Below are 16444 nucleotides of genomic sequence, written 5' to 3'. Positions count from 1 at the left end.
CTTTTATCTACTCTCGTCTGTAATTTTCAATCGGTCTAGTTAACCGGCACGGTATGCCGACAATTTGGTGGCAACCTGTTGAACCCGGAGCAACCGGGATAACGGCGCTTATCGCCGATTAAACTTACATACTTTGAACGATCGTTCCAGTTAATCGTAATGATTGGCCGACCGGTCAATTTCAATCGCTCTTCGCTAACAAGCGCGCCGTTTTCTAGCACCGGTACCTGGCCGGGTATCCTCCTCTAGACCCATTCCGTCCGAAATAAGTCGAGCGATTTGTTCCCACTCGTCGCGAATAATCTCGGAAAATTCGATGAATTCCTAAACGACGTCGCTTATCCGTAATTCGCTTCTCGTAAAACGTCCGCGTAATACGAGCCTCTTATACGCCGTCCAGACGTTTGTTACGCCCGTAAGAATCCCTTTGAGAGGCTCCCGGGACAATGAGATTAAGATCATTCGTCGTGGAAAGAATCTTGAAACGCCGCTACGTTATTCAGCTTGCCGCGCGATCCAGAGACCCAGCCGCATCTGTCCCTCTCTATTTTCGCCTTTCCATCTTTTCGTGTTTCATGTGTACGAAGTTCATGCACGCCGCGATTAACGTGCCGCAGTTAATGTCAGTCATCAAGGAAGTATTACTCCGGTTTAGCGGGTTAACGACTCTCTCTCTCTCTCTCTCTCTCTCTGCCTGAAAGCACGAATTTCGAATTCGACCGGAAAACACGCCAAGTCCAATCGCGATTGATTGGAACCATAGGCTGACGTTATAAGCAAATCTTCGTTTTTATTCAGACAAGATCGGGTATGCTAATTTCGAATTTTCATCGCGAACAGTCATCCAGTCTCCGCGTCGATCGACGAGAATTCCCTTCGCGAGTTCTTGCCTCTAATGGCGGATTTCGCTGCGAGGTTGCAGTGACTCGTGCCCCGTCCCCCGTAACTTTGCATCCGCGTGAACGAGTATCGATTCGTCTTTCGATTAATTACCGTCCCGATCACGGGGGGGCCGATATTAATTATCGCGCGAACAGTTTGTACCGTGGCGCTTTTATCTCCCCTCTGTCCCTTTCTTTTTTAATTATCGCGGTTGGATTACAAAGGCCTGTCGTTTGATTATCAACAGCCGGGGTAATTCTGTTTGCCGCCCTTTGACGGATTAATCCGCCGCGCCGAAGGTGCCTCTAACGAAATTAATTACGTCGCGACTCGCGCGTGATTACGTATCGCCCCCGACTCCCCTCGAGCGAGACAATGGATTCCAGTCGCGAGGATGATTCGCGCGAAAGCTTCCATTCGTCTCGCTGTGACGGAAAGTCGGCAAACAGGCGATGGAACTCGAAGGCAAACCTGCCGAATCATTTTCCAGGTCTACCACATGCTACGGGAGAAGACTCAATTCGCCCTTGGCCGAGACAATCGCATAAGGGGCACCTGGGGGCCGTGGAGCTCCTGGAGCGAGTGTTCCAGGACCTGTGGCACCGGGATTCAATCGCAATCCCGCGAATGCGTGCCGTACCAGTAAGTACGAATCTTTGTCGTAATAGAAACCACGTGGAAACGGTAACCGGGATGATGACCGTGTACCCCGGAATCGTGCTAGTTGCTAAAGGTTCCAACAATAATCACGGGTTCCGCGATACCGTTAACGTTTCACGCGACCGGAGATCGTGAGCAATCGTTCCACGATTTCGCGAAATAGTGGAAGAAACACGTAGAATACTTGATCGTTTGGACTTAGGGCAGACAAATTCACGGTTGCCGGCTTCCTTCCGCGAGATCTTTGGCCCCGCGAATCATTGGGTCCCTACGCGAGTTCGACGTCGCGAACCTTGACACGCTCGTGACACCTGCGGTGTACGAACGAGGAACGTCGAGCATCGAGGAAATTGCGGATCGGTAGCAGAGGAAGATTACACGCTGGCACGCCGACGAGTCGCGCGAGCGGCCCCGAAACGTGTTATCGTCGCTGACATTTACACCTTTGTAACGCTACCTGCGTGGTTACGTGACTTCGCAAAGGATTTATCGGTGGACCCACGAGTTTCTCGGTCAGCGATAAAATAGTTTAAGACCCGTTGTACCGTTAACAACTTTTCCACGCCGCTCGAGGGTAATAAACGAAGGCGTTTTTATCTCTGCTCTGCCTATACGCCTTAACGATATCGCGGTTTCTTTGTAGAGACACGTGATTCGCGGGGGTCACTCCGGTACCCCCCTCGCCGTCGTTTACCCGTTCCATTTGCCCCTGATCTCAGGCTTCCCGAACGTACACCTCGCGCCGCGAGAGAGATCCATCGATGATCGATGAGCGCGAGTCATGCGACCGATTTGTTTCAGGAGACTGTTAAGGAAGCGGAGCATTATCACGGAGAACAGCACGAGCAACTCGCGACCCATTTGCATCGGTACATATAAGCGATACCACACGTGCAACATGCAGGTAAATCAACGCGACGCGTAACGCGAGTCAATGTTTACGGTGTGTCCCGTGCAGACGCGTGATAAATTAACGTTTGCACTTTAAGTAGGCGTGTATGCACGCCGAAACATTTTTAGCTGGCGGAATCAAAGATACCGGATGAGCGAAAAATTTCCTCGAATAGAATCTCTCGGAATTTTCCAACGATCGTCGAAAAATCGTCGAGAGATCGTGAAAAGTAAACGGAATAAAACACGTATTTCACCTATTTCGCGAAGAACGTCGGAAGGTGGCTCATAGATTCTCGTTGCCACTTGAATCCACATGCGCGAGGCATGCAGGGTCGTTAGAAGGATCGGGTGCAAGGGCGAGGGAGGGATGCATTTACGCGCTGGACGCGAGGATATAACTGCATCTATCATGGGGTCGTAGGCAGGCATACAGAACAGATGCATATCGAAGATCGCTAGAGGGTTTCTTTTCAACGGTACGTCACGAGTCGCGAACAAATCATCGCAGAGGCCAATTAAGGATGCGCACGACGGCAATTTATATGGCCGGCTAGCGAGTACCCGGTGTTGTTTAAAATTCATAAGAATAATCACCACCTGCGGAGTTAAAGACTCCCTCGGTAATGGACGACTTTGCCCTCTGTCCGGGTACTCGTCAGCGATTATTAGGCCTTCATAAGTGTAAAGACACCTAGGTAGGATCGGTGCCAGGTCCCGTTCGCCGGAGCGGTGCTTCCGGTTACGGTTCCCGAACGCTTCCAATCGGCGAGATTCGTTCGCCGATTTAACCGTGCAGGCGTATGTATAATTGGAAATCGATGAAATCGTGGGAATCGAAGAGTCGAAAACGGAAACGACGCGGAGGATCGAGGATCCGGCACCGAAATCGGGCGTTCGTTTCGAATCGGCCGAAAGCTACCGGCTTCACGGTAACCGGTTCGGATCGGGATCGACGAGAAACACGCGGCTACCAGAGCGTTTATTTCCGTGGCAGCTATAATCTTTAATTATACCCTGGCTCTTATTTCCGACCAGGCGAATGAATTCGTTCTTCTCGGACGAATGCGAGCCACAATAGCTAATTTTCCGCGCGCAGACGTGGCTGGCATTGCAGTGAAAAAGTTGGCATGTTAACCGTTTGTCCCTTTTTTCCGCCACGGCGCCACGACTCGGTTAGATTTGCCTCGGAAACGGTGGTTTACAAACATGCGAGACTATTCACGGTTTTAATAGCCGGTAATTAATCTTCCACCCGGAAATTACCAGGGTAACGCTTCTACTCTACGTACGCGTCGGTATTCTTGTTTCAGTGTATTCTTGTATATACGTACTCCGAGTGCGCGGCTTCTTTCCAAAGCCGCTTCGAAATGCATTACGAAAAACGTGCAATTCAGTTGGTAGTTTAAACAAACTCGAACGGTAGCGCGTGTCGAGTTCGTGCCACGGGAATTATTTAAATTTGAAGCGCAGAGCGCTTTCAGAGGAGCGTTTTTAATCCATCCGAAAATCTTCGTAGCTGCGGAGTAGCCGCGTAACAGTTTGCTCGACGGTCCTTAATTACCCGAAGTTTAATTAAACCGTTGCTCGCAACAGAAATGTCCGAACTTCCCGGAGGATTTGCGGGCCGAACAATGCGCCAAGTACAACGGAAGAAACTACAAGGGCGAGAGCTACGATTGGGTTCCGTTCTTGGACGGTAAGCTAAATTCGCTGGCTGCTTCCTCCTGCCATTTTGTCCACGATTTAACGTTACAGCGTCGCGTTTTAATTACCTCGGCACGCTTCGAATGCGCTTCTTCCGGCTCAACTTTACCTCCTCTCGTCGCAGAACCCAGTCGAATAAATCTTATCCTTAACTTTGCCGTTTACGCGAACATTCCAAAAATGGCGGCCATCGTGCTGTACCCTCCACCCTTCCTTTCCTCGCGCCGCTCTCTCAGTTTTACATTTTCCTCGAACAATGGAGCGTTTTAGCGAAAGCTCCGCTAAAGGATTGCCCCGTTTTTACGCTTTTAATTACGATTTCTGTTGGCCAGCACCGAATTCTTGCGCACTCAACTGCCGCGCCGTTGGCGAGCGCTTTTATGCAACGCTTGAACCGGCAGTAATGGACGGCACACCCTGCGACGCTTCGAATCTTCGTGGACATAATGCCGGGATTTCTATGAAACGCACAGACCAATGGCTCTGTGTCGCCGGACAATGCAAGGTACGATCCACCAAATTGGCACGCGATGTTTTTTCCCTTCCCTTTTACATCTTTTTAATTACACCCGGTTGGGTCGCGACGCGACTAGTTAACCGTGTCCCCTTTGTTCCTCCCGCTCCTTTCCACTCGCTCTTTCTCTCTCTCGTCGCCATTGTTCCATTACGCTGTTCTTCCTGGTCGCTCGATATTATCGTTTCACACCGATTTTCCGACCGTTTCGACCCATTGACTGACTCGGTTGCCCGATCGAGCATCCTCGCGAAACGCGGCGCGTAGAACAGGCGCGTTTCGAAATGCTCCTCTCATTTTCGTTTTCTCTGTTCTTTTTATTTTCAGCCCGTGGGTTGCGACGGTGTGGTAGGTTCCGGCGTAACGACGGACGCTTGTGGTGTCTGCGGTGGTCAGGGTAAAGGTTGTAGACTGTACGAGGGCATTTTTATGGAACCAATCCTGCCGCGGGGTCATCAACCCGTGACCAGTATACCGAAAGGAGCCATGTCCGTTAACATCTCTGAACTGCGTTACAGTAGCAATTTCCTAGGTATTTCGCGTAAAACCGTGGCGAAACCGCGTTTATTTAGGCCTACGAGAGCCACGCTATCCTGTGCTTTTCTAACTAACAATCTGATGTGTTAGCGTTGAGAGACAGGAACGGTAGTTACATCCTGAACGGACCCTTGGCTTACAGTCCAAGCGGCACTTATAAAGCGGCTGGCACGACATTAACATACCAGAGGGGTGACAGAAACCGCATGGAGTGTATCTTGGCGACCGGGCCACTGAACGATTCTTTGCATTTAGAGGTACGCCCATAAAGACGTCCTTGATATCTCACTCGCTCGAATTTATTCCACCGACTTTCTTCTTTCCTTCTCTCTCTCTCTCTCTTCTTTTTTTCGCGTCATCCACAGTCGCTTCTCGATTCGGTATTGTACTTAAACCGCGACGTCGCGCATACGTGTCACCGGTATTGTACTTTTAAATCGCTTCCTCAGATTCTGGCACAGGAGATGAACCCTGGAGTGCTTTACAAATACATGATGCCGTTCAATGGAAAGCCATTGATAGCGCCTCCGATTTTCGTGACAGGTAATACATTCGCCGAGGAGCGCATAATCGAGTACATTTTTCTAAAGACCGATAGGCTTCGGCTGCTCTTTAAAATCGCCACTGTGATTCGGTATTTTACCTTTTCGCAGGGTCCATCGATCGTGGCAACGAAATCCCCGATGCGGACATCCACGTGGCTCTGACGGTCCCAATGACGAGAATGTAAATATCCTCGATCGCGTGGAGGAAATTACGGGAATTAGAAATTACGAAGAAAAATCGATCGTTCGAATTAGATCGAGAGAAATAATTTAAAAGAGAGGAGGATGTATCTCTAGAACGGCTGTTTGCTTTTTCAGATCCAATCAGAAAACCGATTTATCACCGACGATTCGCAATCAAGATCGGGCACGGCCCCGTGACAGAGGGCGGAAGGAAGAGATGAAGCATTCGCCGACCACAGTGATGGCCGGTGATCAGCCCAAGTCGAAGACCAAAAAGAAGAAACGTCCACGATTCGCTTGGAAGGTGTTTGGGTTGACCCCTTGTTCCAAGGAATGCGGAGGAGGTACGAGATCTGCCAACGATTTCTTCGTCGTTCCTCACTGTTGCGTAACACCGAGACGAAGAAAAAATTAGCCACGATTCTTCGCGCCACTCGTTACGGGGTCACGAACCCGATTTTTCGGACACGGTAATCGAGCTGGCAATTAGTCGGAGGAAAACTCGTAGACGATTAAAGCCGGCCCTAGGAAGCGACGGACGGGCAGCTGGAGTAATCGAGGCGTGCGTGGGAAGTCGGTCGAGACGCGTTCGTTTCGGTATTATCACCGGGGTTCGAAGGGCCGTGAGAGATTACAGCGCTCGATTCGCTCATCGCCGTCACGGAAGTTCCGTCCAATTCACGAAATTTATTAGCAGGAAGCCCCACATCCGTAACCAACGTCCGAGTTATTATTTTCCAACGGCCGCTTCTCCCTCCGGTTCGTCTTTGACATCGGGACGCTTACACGCGACCGTGTCCAATGTCACATCGCGAACAGGACCACCGAGGACTTTTTTTCATTTAGACTGACGGCCCATACGGGCCCAACCGAGATAACGTCGCGGCTGCTGTCACGGGTCCCTTTCTTAATTTCCATCCTTGACACACGGCGATAACTGACCTCGAATACCGCGCCACTCTTCGAACCCCTTCGCGCACATTGTGATCCCTGCGAACGGGGATCGAAAGAAATTCCATCCCGAGCTCGGGAATCCAGCAAAAAACCGTGGAAACTAGTGCCCTAACTGCGACCAACTGTTGCTTCCGTTTTTAGGCTTTCAGACACCGATCCTTAAGTGCTTCCGCGAGAACAAGCAGATGATCGTGAACGACAAGCGTTGTCGCAACGTGGGAAAGCCCGAGCAACCGCTTCCGTTACGCTGCAACGATAATCCCTGTCCACCCAGGTAATTCGCCTTCTGCCAATTCGACCATCGCCGAAATTGCCTCGTTCGTTAAGTTCGCAAACGAACGGAACGCTCCATTTGCAGGTGGAGGGCCGAACCCTGGGGCGAGTGCACGGTCAGCTGCGGCACCGGCACCAGGACGCGGAAGCTCGAGTGCGTACAGGAACTAAACGCGAATTTGACAATGAGAGTGGCAGCGGGTGCGTGCGTACAACCGCCGGACCTCGAGACCATGGAGACCTGTGCGAAACCGGCTTGCACCAATCGGCCGGAACTCAGGCACATGCACTCTCCGCACGACACACCCAGATGGGACGTTGGCGCCTGGGGCCCGGTGCGTCCTTATTTTTCTTCTCCGATATCGATACTCGTGCAATACCGTCGCTTCCTTTCGCCCAGGAAACGCGATCTAACTCGATGCAAGCGATTTTACCGAGTTTTCGTCGTTCCAGTGCTCGACCACGTGCGGGATGGGGACCCGAAACAGGACAGTGACCTGCATCACGTCGGGGAAGGACTGTCCGGTGTCGAGCAAACCCGAATCCCGGAAAGTGTGCGAATCCGCGGCGTGTGGGCAGAGCAGTGCCGAGCAACGAGCGCCATGGCTCTATTCGGAGTGGTCGTCGAAGGTAAACGCGGATAAGCTCGAAAGGAAGAGTTGACGACCAGTTTATCTTGCGTCCACAGTGCTCGGCGGAATGTGGAAGCGGAGTGGAGACGAGGCAAGTGGCCTGTGCCGATGGCAGCGAGCTGTTCTGCAATCCCAAAGAGAGGCCGGAAGCGGAGAGGCAGTGTTTCGGAAGGGCAACGAACTGCGATAGCGCGAAATGGTTCACCGGTCCATGGACATTCGTTAGTAACAGATAACCAAAAACCTCTCTATCTCTCGTAGCGTTGGCCGAGGACAAAACGACGCCACCGATCGGCACGCGCTATCGTCTCGAATGAACATGCCGGACAAATATGGTTTCAGTGTTCCGTGTCTTGCGGAGTGGGTGTCCAGTATCGAGAAGTCCTTTGCGTGGCAAGGACGAAAAACGAATTCGTCGTGTTGCCGGCGAGCAATTGCAACAGCTCGAGGCCAGCCAACGAGCAAGTATGCAGAGCGAGCGCTTGCACGCCGACATGGTTCACCTCGAACTGGTCGAAGGTAAATCGCTAGCCGAGCCACGGCGTCGTAGATTTACGATCGCTCGACCGCCGTGACTTTTTGACTCCTCGATATATAAATACCGATATAAATGTCGATATAAATATCGATATAAATGCCAACGTGGTTTTCCAGTGCTCGGTGACATGCGGCACCGGAATGCAAACCAGACTGGTTCGTTGCATCCTCGAGGGTGTCAGCAGCTCGAGTTGCGGAGACGCGGCGAAGCCGAGTGACCAGCGACAATGCAGCCTGGAGCCGTGTAAAAAGGATCCACCGTCGTCGAGCAAACCACCGAAAAGTTTGTATTTTATTCGTCAGACCTCCGTGTCGCGCGTTTCGCAACTGGTCCCGATAAATTTCGCCCGATTTCAGAAGCTTACGAGGCGTCCTCGGAGTGCGTGGACAAGTATGTGAATTGCAAGCTGGTCGTGAAGAATGGCCTGTGCCGGATCAAGTACTACAAGTACTCGTGCTGTCGCTGCCGCGAGTAGTTGGACGGTGTGAGAACGAGCCACCGTTTCAGGCAGGTTCGCCCCACCATGCTCGTGGCCGTTTTGTGTTCGATTAAGCTCCTTCTTTCCCTCCCTTAGCTAAATGTAAACGGGAAACCTGAACCCCGGGGGCAGTTCGTGGCGAGTAATAAGACTGTGACAAAGAGACGACCGTATTACGTATAATTTTATTTAACACGATAACCAGCTAACCCCCGCGTATAGCTTTATTCCTTCTACTGTCTTGGAGCCGCGCGTTGCGCAAGAACGATTATTTAATTCCCCGAGAACGTTAAACCCGATGAACGAAACTGGGATAGTAGGTGAGAATTCGCAAAATTCAGAGGAATCGACTAGTCGTTCGATATAGAGGAGTAATCGAGGGCGTTGAAAAGGGCAACGCGTCTTCGCGCGAAACAGCATGATGCGTCGGTGTAGCAGAAACTCGCATCGTACGGCATGTATGCACGTGTGTTACGTGTGTAGATATATCTGTGTGACCGCGTGAACAGCTACAGGGGCGTAATTTTGTCAATGCATCGATACCACCGGCCCCTCCCCCCCTCCCCCGTGCATTAGTTCCGTGTTGTACCCCGTTGCGTTCCACCGGGGGTTACAGGTCAGTACGAAAAGCGAAGCGAACGTACACCCTGAGCAAAGGCACGCGAGTATCGATGAATATCGCGAGAGGATCGTTCCTGTCGGATTTTTCGCAAACGCTCGCGATACCGCGAATTTAGCAGGCACCGATAAATACGAGCTCGTCGGCTCGGAACGAGGGATTATCATTGTTACGCCCCTGGATGAGTTGCGATCCCATTTGCATGCGCGTTCGACGCGAAACCTGTACGCCCATGTATCCACTTAGGTAAACCTGCGAGCTTGTGCCCAGACAAGCGTACGTGGACACGCGAAACGAAACGGGCTCCGAGCGAGCACACGAGCTGTCTGGTGTCGCCACGAAAAGAAGAAGCAAAACGTGTCCATCGATACGGCTGCATGTGCTCTCGATGTACCCTCCGATAGGTAGACTGTATTAGTTGCAAAACGTTATTTATGTGCCCGTATAGGCCAGTCGGACCACGATGGATGCGAGCCGCGTAATTTCTGTTATCGAGCATTTAATTAACATATCGAGTCGAATGGACCCGGCGATTTTGATTTACGAGCCTGACTTTATTAACAAATTCATCCGCGACAAGGACAGCGCGTCAGAACCGGAAGCGCGTCCATATCCTTTTTCGATCGTGGCATTCTTGTTTCGAGGGAACAGGCTCGAGGAGAACGCGCTCGATCTCTGGCAAAATGATCGACCGTTGAGCCGAGGTAACGCGGAAAGGATCAACGAGTCTTCGTTCTTCTGTGTGCTCGATGTCAGCCGATTCGCCTATTCTTCATATTGCGAGCATAGTTGTAGCATAATAACTATAGCAATGGTATCGAATCAAATATACGCTTGTCTGTGTAGAAAGTATAAAGTCACTGGTATACTGTATACGTAAATCCGAATTTAATTTCCGACGTTCTAGAGAAAATTTTCAAGAGGTCTTCGACGTACACTATTAATCGGCGAATCAGTCGCGCGTACAAAGGCTTCGTATATAAGGTGTATGGACGTCAGTTAAGTTTAAGTAGGTAACATTTCTAAACGATTAACGGAAACGTGAACATTGCGCAGGCAATCAATTCTCAGTGTCAATTAAATCGGTTTCTGGTTTGCCTTCTCGACCACCAAGGAAACCTGCGAACTCCGCGCCATATTTCGACCCGCTCCGTGTCCTTCGAGAAGCTGTTCTAATTTCTGTTGCAATTCGTTTCAATAAACTTTCCGTTTTTCCTTGTATCGTTTCTTTACTTTACACCGACATGGGCTGATTTTTCAAGGTAAGTGTCCATTTTTTCGGCTTATTCTAGACGGGCGTTTTTCCACCTTTCCCAGAACCAGTTCCCTTTTCTGTTTCATTTTCTCCACTTTCCTCTCTCATATCATATGAGCACGTTGTAGCTATCCCGAAATACGTGTACTGCATGCATCTGTACAGAACAGTTCCGCTAGGCTAAGGTCATTACCGATTCAACGCGTCTAATTACACGGCTAAACGCTGTCAGTTCCTTTCTGCCGGATTGGAGAAGGATTACTCAACCGAGCGTCAGCACTTACGGTAGATCTCTGTATCTATAATTGTACCGTATCCCGTTTATTATTCGAGTATTAATATTTATGGCTGTGACGCGCACCGTGAATGGTAAATGTACGTGTCTCGTCGAAGGGCAATCCTCCTACAATGTGTTATTTAAATGGCCAGCGAGACTTGTATTCGCCAGAATAGGAAAGGAGTAGTCCGGCGACACTGAGAAAAGTTACGAGTACCTTACGGATGAGGACATGCGTTTCGAAGAGATACAAGCGGTATCTGCATTTCACCATGTACACGTTTACACGACCATTACGTTTCTTTCGTCACTTGGAAATTACCGGTTGCACGGACTGGAACCGATTTTAGCCGCCAATCACCGGCGGTTAAATAGGACAACGTAGTTCCATTTCATTTTCGAAAGACTGGTTTTTGTATTTTCTTCTAGTCAATTCTTAAATATATCAAATACATATATTTTCTTACGCGAACATCTCTAACGATAAGTACACTTCGATTTATGAAAGTAAACGTAGAAATCTCCACTGTGATTCAGTTCCGATCTCACGATACTTTGCGTTTACTCTTGGTCATCTTCTCCCGAATAGAGGTCTGTTTATTGTATCGTCACATTCGTTGCGGGCACAATAGTGTTCGCCAGCAAATGTGATCTCGTCAATGACTGTGATATATTCGTAGTCTCTTGCAGGAGTGAAGTACAACGAAAAATAATTAACAATGGATGATCGATGCAAGAAACCGCCGCGAATCAAAGGGCAGTTTCTTCGTCGTAAATGTGTATTCTATGATATTCGACGATCACTGTCTATAACGCGAGAAGTTTTCATAAATTTAATCCGCCCGATTCTTTGTCGCGATTATACGGGGAATAAAGTAGATACATTATCCTTGGTTGCGTTTCTAATCTTTGCAAATTCTCGAAAGTGATAACGATTATCTCGAGTAAATTGATCCACTTGCTATCGAAACATTCGGAGGGGTATCTTTGTGAAAACTTCTTCTGAGCTGTTTTCATTGTATCTGTTGTAGAGATGTGTACAGAAAAAAAATGGGGAGCATAAATTTATCGAGAAAATTCAATGTTCTACAGTGTACATCATACCTGGATGTTATGTGTTTGAACGTGGATGTAATTTCGGATGTTATTCGCAATAATCGGATATATGTATATCATACACCTGACTTTGCTCAAAAACAACTGAAAAGTCCGAAACGACAGAATATTAAAATCGAGCTTATACTTCACGAAACTATAAAAGCAAATCACAAAGTCGAATTCGAGTTTGTCCCAAATTTCTAGCTAATAAGATGCATCTTTCGAGCAATTGTTATTAACCGAATAAATTTTCGGAGATATATTATTCGTGTGTTGACGAACAAGATTTCATGTATTTGCTCAATAAAAATGATACCAACTATAAGTTGCGATTATTTCAGATAACATGGTAAACAATACGTGAACCACTAATCTCATTTCTTATCGTACTGAAGTTAAAAATTTATTATAAATTTATATTAATATACGACATATAAATATATTGTTAGTATATAAAAAAACAAATTACAAAAACAATATATATATATAATATAAATATAAATAATATAATGTACTATGAAATATACTAATGGCAGTTGTTAGTTTCCGGCGTATATTTATCACTTTTCTAAGAAAAATATATAAATGTGTTTGAAACATCTGAGAAATTTATGTAGTGACGATTAATTGATCCCATTGCTTAAGGATACACCTTTTCCGGTCCATCGTTCTTCGAGTTCGACTTTCAGACACAGGTCCCTCAAAGCAGCTTTTATGTCACTTTCGAGTTTAGGACCGTGTAGCTTATGGGCACTTTTCAACACATCCTCTACACCATGAGTAATAAACTCTGAACATTCTGCCTTATTTCTTACAGACATATTTCGGATAGCCCAAGCAGCTTGTTTCAAGACACTCACGCTTTTAGGATAAGCTTTCATTGCGTCTATGATTATAAGCGGCGCTCCGCAATCGTAAAACACACCAGCGTTTGAGGAGCATCTCAATGTTAATGCGGAAATACATGCAAGTCCTGCAGTCACAACACACTCAGATCCCTATGATTCGATTAACGTTTCAATACCAAACAAATTTTTCCTTTTACATATATGTACAATATTGTAAATACCAGCTAACATGCTTTATAAAAACCAACATCGCAAAAATATAAACTTACTTTCATTCTACTTATGGCAGAAACAATTATTGGTCCACAACCTGAAGTTATGATATGAGACTTCACATCGTCATTCCCAGCAAGGGCTTTCAATAATTTCAAGGCTTGCCAATTTAATTTTTCTGAATCTGGATAATCGATCATCACGTCTATAACAAACTTTAGCCCTCCTGCATCCTCTACTTCCTGACAAAATTCATTTCTGACGATTAAAGCAGCTAAAGTTATTATCAAATCACCCACAACAGCTTTGTCCTTTCTATATCCTACATGCAATAAAGGGCATTTATTACTATATTGTATACACAATTTAGTTTAGATATACAAACAAGTAAATACTATTTACTTGGCATCAAACCGGTAAGAACATTGATGGCTCCCTTTGCAATAACACTTGCATGCTCATGAGCTTTCCCATATTCATGCCTGATGTCATCGTCTAACACTAGGGCTCTAATCACGGCACAAGCATCTCTTAACTCAGGTCCAGATGCATTATCACGAATTAATATTTTCTTAAGCTTGTTGAAGATATCTGCATTAAAAATACTCTGTCTATTAAGCTCGTGTTTTATACAGCACTCTCTTATCCACCGTAAAAGACACTGTAATGTTGGAACATCTAGACATCTATCTAAAATCCTAACAAATGGCATAATATATAGATAATGTATTACTGCTCATTGTATCTAGTCATAATTAATAATAATTTCCTACTGTATTTGCAAGGCTATTCCCTCATCATTCAACAGGTCTGGATTACCAGTCATCAATGAAGTAATAGCTTTCAATGTTGCCTTGAGTACAGTACCATTATTAAGGCATGCTTTCATAAGTTTTATTAAACTATTATATGCTCCATTTTTCTCTGCATACAATCTATGTGCAATATCTTTGTCTAATTCATTTCTCAACTTGTCTAATGTATGATGAATATTTCCATAATTCTTATCCTCTAAAGCAATATTAATCTGATTCAAATAAGATGAAATTAACTCATTGTTATCACTGAGAATTAAATCTTTAATGATGTTGCTCAAGTCTATACCCTATAAAAATAGAGATGATAAAAACAACCATGGCACAACAATGTACTTATGTAATGTGCTCTAGATTATTTGAATTCTAGTATTCTTATTATTATACTTTCTTTCATCTTGAATTTTGACATGTAACCAATTCAATAAAATACACTGACATCTATGCTACTTTTTTATTAGTATGAAAGTATAATTATCAACTGCAAATAATATAAAAATAATAAGAATTTAATGCTGCTACTATGCAATTAATATATACGAAGTACAACTAACTCGATGGAAGAAGATAACATTAACATAACGATGGGAACGCTATTTGTGTAAAAGGAAATTTCATAATTTCTACATGCCGAATGACAACAAAATTTTCACTATACTTCGAAATGACAAATTATACAATATGAAATAAAACCTACAGCAGATTAACTAACATTTTTCACGAAACGTTAAGTTAGGAAAAGACAGATAAACAAATTGGAGTACCTGAGCTTCGAATTGTTGTATCGCGTCTTCTATTGCTTCCTTCGGAGTCATCGAAAATTGCTCGATATTTTCGTTAACAACTTCATTGTAGGTTTCCTGACTAATTACACGAACCATGATGATGCTGTGCCTTCGTTCACCGTGTCCTGAATCTCTATATTAGGAAATGAATGTTGTCCCGCGAGAGTACGATGTACCTTACCACGCTAGATAAAAGCAAAAAGACAAATGTCAGTCTGCTCGTGTTCTGTAATACACCTATCGGGGACGCACTGCGAAATAGTGGGAATCTAGGGACCCTAACATTTCACTTTTTACTTTGTCTTATTTTATCAATATTTACATCACAAACTGTTTTAATTTCTATTTAACGAAAGAAACATTATAGTTTACAATGTCTTTACCCAATAATTTACATTAAATTATTATGGATTGATTTTTTTGCGCATCTGATTATTTGTAGATGAAAAAATGATCTACAAGTATACATAATACTTTTATAGATATGAATAAAAACGTGGAAAAAAATATATAAAATATCTGAGCAAATAGAAAGTAAAAAGGAACAAAAACAAATTTGAAAAAGTAGGTTTCTCATTCTGGCAAAACGTAAGCAATGATCAATCGCAGCGCCCTCAGCTGCTTAGCCTGGCCTAACCGTGTTCGTACGTGTTGCGATCGAGGGAAACAATTCTTTGTCACTTACTACTTTGATCCTTCCAAGTATTTCTGCTGATTTGTCGGCAGTCGAGACTCAAAACCTCGAGAATTCAATGTGCCGAAGTGCGAAGGTAGTGTTTTTGTCGTTTATTGGTTCCATAATATTTGTATATCAGTTCTCTTTCCTGCATCCCCACCGATCAGTCCGTTGAATTTCTTGTCCGTAAGAAGCCTAATTCTTGCCTGAATCATTTTCGGGCATTGAGTTTCTTAGCATGCGAGGGATATGATTATATATGACTGAAAAGTGAATGCTTTGTGCAAACTTGGGGATCATTGCTTTCGCGATTATTTACTTAACACGCGTGTAAACTTTGCTATGCTATTCGTTGTTGGAGGCGTGCACTATACAATTCTACGCGTGTAAAAGTTGCCATGTGATCAAAACGAATTATTACAGTATTTACGGGTCTATTTTTCGACGTAGTGGAGCAACAAGTTTTATAAAATTACGATATTTCATTAATTATAGTTTGGCCGCTTTTAAACGCTACACACGCTATTCGCATTATGAGCTGGATAGAGGTAATGTTTTCCGTATTTTTCTTTCCCCTTTTATCACAAAAGATAGTATGTAGCTCCATGTAAATTATTTGTTTCATTGTGGAACACTTGGAGTATCCTTTTCATACTGTACGCTTTAGTATATATTATTTAATATTTTCTTATTGTTTTCACATATCGAATCAAGGATTCAAAGAACTTCATAAGTATTGATTTGTGTTATAGGATTTGTATCAAGCTTAAGAAGGTGATTGTGGATATGAAACGGCATGAAATATACATTCATACAAAAGAAGAGGTACATTTGAGCAGTGGATCTTCACAAAAGAAATGCAAGAAAGAATGATACAACCATGATGCATCACATTGTCATACATGACTAGTTATCGTTGTGTTCATATCAAGTTATTTCGATAGATTTTGCGTGTTCAGAGAAGCTGACACTCAAATTATCACTATAGTTCATCATTACATACATTGCTATACGTATATATATATAATTATATATATATATACACATAATTATATATACACACT

At 45.3% G+C, this 16444-nt stretch overlaps 2 protein-coding genes across 4 annotated transcripts in view; one reads left to right on the top strand and one right to left on the bottom strand.

Annotated features, from left to right (window-relative positions):
- The window catches only part of LOC108553031 (thrombospondin type-1 domain-containing protein 4), a 39901-nt gene extending 29328 nt beyond the window's left edge, over positions 1–10573 (top strand). For 2 of the 3 annotated variants that reach the window (XM_017907773.1, XM_017907772.1), the window contains exons 4-19: positions 1373–1524; positions 2344–2446; positions 4030–4132; positions 4473–4645; positions 4982–5186; positions 5282–5448; positions 5641–5734; positions 5845–5917; positions 6055–6263; positions 7015–7147; positions 7232–7481; positions 7600–7776; positions 7835–7999; positions 8121–8297; positions 8433–8598; positions 8673–8791. In XM_017907773.1, the coding sequence (XP_017763262.1) occupies positions 1373–1524; positions 2344–2446; positions 4030–4132; positions 4473–4645; positions 4982–5186; positions 5282–5448; positions 5641–5734; positions 5845–5917; positions 6055–6263; positions 7015–7147; positions 7232–7481; positions 7600–7776; positions 7835–7999; positions 8121–8297; positions 8433–8598; positions 8673–8791 (2466 nt within the window). Of the gene's footprint in view, positions 1–1372; positions 1525–2343; positions 2447–4029; positions 4133–4472; positions 4646–4981; positions 5187–5281; positions 5449–5640; positions 5735–5844; positions 5918–6054; positions 6264–7014; positions 7148–7231; positions 7482–7599; positions 7777–7834; positions 8000–8120; positions 8298–8432; positions 8599–8672 lie in introns of all 3 variants that reach the window. The other variant, XM_017907774.1, reaches the window with a different exon arrangement.
- Positions 10574–12563: 1990 nt separating this feature from the next.
- LOC108553037 (armadillo repeat-containing protein 6 homolog) lies at positions 12564–14895 on the bottom strand. Its single transcript, XM_017907783.1, has 5 exons — positions 14684–14895; positions 13878–14209; positions 13507–13802; positions 13161–13426; positions 12564–13041 (listed from the first exon to the last, which is right to left on the bottom strand). The coding sequence occupies exons 1-5, from the start codon at positions 14798–14800 to the stop codon at positions 12667–12669; spliced, it is 1386 nt and encodes a 461-aa protein (XP_017763272.1). The 5' UTR covers positions 14801–14895; the 3' UTR covers positions 12564–12666.
- Between the last annotated feature and the right edge of the window lie 1549 nt (positions 14896–16444).

The sequence above is a fragment of the Eufriesea mexicana genome, unplaced genomic scaffold (genome assembly GCF_001483705.2).
Source record: "Eufriesea mexicana isolate 0111107269 unplaced genomic scaffold, ASM148370v2 scaffold9008, whole genome shotgun sequence".
Taxonomy (NCBI): domain Eukaryota; kingdom Metazoa; phylum Arthropoda; class Insecta; order Hymenoptera; family Apidae; genus Eufriesea; species Eufriesea mexicana.
Note: the sequence above shows the minus strand (reverse complement) of the source record. Positions and strands in the feature narration are given on the sequence as shown.

Excerpts from the sequence above, each read along its gene's own strand:
- LOC108553037 (XM_017907783.1), bottom strand. The coding sequence starts at position 14,800 with ATGGTTCGTGTAATTAGTCAGGAAACCTACAATGAAGTTGTTAACGAA. Across the intron at positions 13,803-13,877 it reads GGAATAGCCTTGCAAATACA|GATTTTAGATAGATGTCTAG; the intron begins GTAGGAAATTAT and ends GCCATTTGTTAG. Across the intron at positions 13,042-13,160 it reads CTGCCATAAGTAGAATGAAA|GGATCTGAGTGTGTTGTGAC; the intron begins GTAAGTTTATAT and ends ATCGAATCATAG.